The sequence below is a fragment of the Diaphorina citri genome, unplaced genomic scaffold (genome assembly GCF_000475195.1).
Source record: "Diaphorina citri unplaced genomic scaffold, Diaci psyllid genome assembly version 1.1 scaffold7429, whole genome shotgun sequence".
NCBI lineage: Eukaryota > Metazoa > Arthropoda > Insecta > Hemiptera > Psyllidae > Diaphorina > Diaphorina citri.
In genome coordinates this window covers 148-3545 of record NW_007384805.1, presented here as the reverse complement: position 1 = coordinate 3545, position 3398 = coordinate 148, and the positions used below count along the sequence as shown (strand labels likewise).

At 31.9% G+C, this 3398-nt stretch overlaps 1 protein-coding gene across 1 annotated transcript; it reads right to left on the bottom strand.

The window, feature by feature from the left end:
* Nucleotides 1–3: 3 nt before the first annotated feature.
* LOC103522216 (actin-related protein 2/3 complex subunit 1A-like) lies at nt 4–3176 on the bottom strand (the record flags this gene model as incomplete). Its single annotated transcript, XM_008487317.3, has 4 exons — nt 3007–3176; nt 552–709; nt 218–399; nt 4–58 (listed from the first exon to the last, which is right to left on the bottom strand). Coding segments are annotated over exons 1-4 (462 nt in total), but the record flags the coding sequence as incomplete, so codon positions are not given.
* Nucleotides 3177–3398: the final 222 nt, after the last annotated feature.

Below are 3398 nucleotides of genomic sequence, written 5' to 3'. Positions count from 1 at the left end.
CCAATCCAGGCATGTGATTGTGGATTTGATTGGCTTCTTGATGTGCTTAGCCACCCACCTGTGACATAGAGGGTAAGATTGATAATGCAAACATTAGTAGATAATCACTCAGGAAATAATTAAATAAGTATGTACTACCCAGCAAGTCATTGTTGTGAAATTAATTTTCTCTTGAATACAATGACTATTTAATGTTAAATGGTTATTTTTTACTCACCAATCATTCTCTGACTCAAAATAACACACAGAGATGAGGCGGGCTCCAGAACCTGCAGCAAATTTGTTTTCAAGTGGGGACCATTTCACACAAGTGGCTGCACGGTTTATTCTCAGCAATACAAGAGTTGGTTTCCATTTCTTATCATCATTGTTCTGGGTCCACACATAAGCATTACGGTCCTGAAAAAAGTACCTAGTTTTAACTTCTTCTTTTTCCCATGAAGTTTTGAACAATTTTATTTTGCTAGACCATCTTAATTGAAGTGAGAGTTGCAAAATTTTACAAGAGTAAACATACTGGATTCTTACCAGGAAGACATATGTATACTTACAGCACTGCATGTTACGATCCTGTTAGTGTTTGGTGCCCAATCTATTCCAGTGACTTTGAGATCATGTCCATCTAACACATCAAGCTGTGACCAATCATTGGCAGCTTTCTCATATTGGTAGAGATGGACTTCCTGATTGTTTGGAGTGAATGCAAGCTCTATTCAAAAAAGAAGAAAACATTACATAAGAAAAAATAGTGTTATTTCAGGGGAATGCCTCAAATGCTCAAATCCAGTGTGATGGAGGATGAGTTGATTAATTAAAACATTAAAAAATAATTATAGGTAGGTAACATGATCTCCACACAGAGTTGGAAGTACTTAAGTACATTTGTACTTAAAAACTGTCTCCAAGTACTTTCATTAAAAATACTTTTTTTCAACTGAAAGCAACCGACAATGACCAGTACCTGATAGCATAGCACTTTAACAGGCTCAAGTACATTTAAAGGAATTGCCAAGTACAAGTACAAGTCCAAGTACTTGTACTTGCAATTCCATTTAAGCAAGTACAATTACAATGTACTTGTACTTGAAAGTGAGAAGTACAAGTACTTGTACTTATAAAAAGTACTTGTCTTCCCAAGTACAAGTACTTGTACTTGAGTGATCCGGAACAGGTACAAGAACCAAGTACTTGCTTGGTACTTGTATGATTCACGTACAAGTACTTGTACTTGCACTGAAAAAAGCAAATACCCAGTTGTACTTGTGTGCTGTAGTATAAGTACAGGAGTGAAAGGCAAAACGGAATAAAAATAATAATAATAATAATAATAATAATAATAATAATAATAATAATAATAATAATAATAATAATAATAATAATAATAATAATAATAATAATAATAATAATAATAATAATAATAATAATAATAATAATAATAATAATAATAATAATAATAATAATAATAATAATAATAATAATAATAATAATAATAATAATAATAATAATAATAATAATAATAATAATAATAATAATAATAATAATAATAATAATAATAATAATAATAATAATAATAATAATAATAATAATAATAATAATAATAATAATAATAATAATAATAATAATAATAATAATAATAATAATAATAATAATAATAATAATAATAATAATAATAATAATAATAATAACGATAAATAATGATAATAAATAATAATAATAATAATAATAATAATAATATTAAATAATGTTACTAATAATAATAGGCAACCTCCTTGGCCGAGTGGCTATATAATTGGGCAATACTGTTACCACACTGTCACACTATTGCTGGCTGGAGATAGCGACCAGTCAGACCAGTGGCAGCATTACCAGTGTAAAAATAATAATCAAGTTAAAAGTAATAATATGCTGCAGTCTGCAGCACTGTGGGATTTTTCCCAATATCTCAATCATCCTAAAATCCTTTTTTTTTTTTTTCTTCATCAAAATATTTTTATTTATTTTTTATTTTTCTTTTGTATCGTAATACATTTTGCTGTGAGTGAGTATGGTTTATGTTCACAATTTCAAGCTGAGGTTACTCTTCAAAATCACTCTCGCTTCGAAATTGTTGTCCGATAGCCTGTTTGCCTTCGGGGTATTCGTAATGCTCGCAAAGGAGAACAACCTCTCCACAGGAGCCGAGGACGGAAGTATGACATTGACATTGCTTTTCAAAAAAACCTTCTTGATGGCAGGATATGCTTGGATTGAATTTGAAGAGAAATCAGCGTCCATGACGATTTTAGTTTTACACTTTAGAAAATGATTTAATTTGGTCTGATCAAAATCAATCAAATTATAAATTATGAAAAACTCGTGTGGCCATTTTATACACAATCATCACATCAGATGTACTTGAGACCTTAAACACAAGTACAATAAGTACTTATGGAGTGAAAGTGCATAGTACTGGCCATTGTACTTGTATATTATACTGTACAAGTACAAGTACGAGTACTTGTACTTGTGTCTTCCAAGTACAAGTACTGGAATTTGTACTTGTACTTGCAAGTACAAGTACAACTCCTGGTAATTGTACTTGGACTGAAACAAGTACAAGTACAAATAAAAGTACTTGTACTTGTAGTCAGTACAAGTACTAGTAATTGTACTTGTACTTGCGATACCAAGTACAATTAAAGTACTTGTACTTTGTACTTGCAAGTACAATTTTTCCAACTCTGTCTCCTCCACAGTGTTCTAGGAAATCATGACTCACATTAGTGAAAGATCTACTCTTCTTCAAAGTCCATCATGGTTTATGGTGGGTGCTTACTTGACCTAATCATTTGGTTAATAACTTAACTGCAATCAATCACTTGAGTGAATAAGCTCTTAAACTAGGCTCCAGAGGTTTCAAAGAGCACAAAACTCTCAGCTCAGGGTAATAAGAGCCACCGATAAGTACAGTCAGATTCCAGATCCAGGGTTGGGTCCCAGAACTATCGATTTTTTTCAAATACTTACGTTGCCGGGTATTATTCCAAGCATGAGTTGTGACAGGATTGATGCCGAAACTGTATACTTCTGCCATTGGAAAGGAAAACACAATAAATTACTGCAATTAATTAAATTTAATTTTATCAATTTAAATTTTCTGGGAGTTCGGAGTTCTTCGAATTTTTCTTTTCCCCTTTTTGTTTACATTTACAAATTTCACAAATGGGAAGCGAGCCAACTTCCCCTCCAACTCACACGATCGGTTTCGCTAAGGAGGTTAGTGAGCTATGGATAGGTGAAAAGTGAAGCCTCAGTACTTCAGTAGGCTGTGTTCCCATGGTGATCGGGGTGCCTTTCATTAGAGCTAAAAAGTTTCCTTTGAATGAGATAAAGTTATAAAAATGATGAAGGTGTTACAC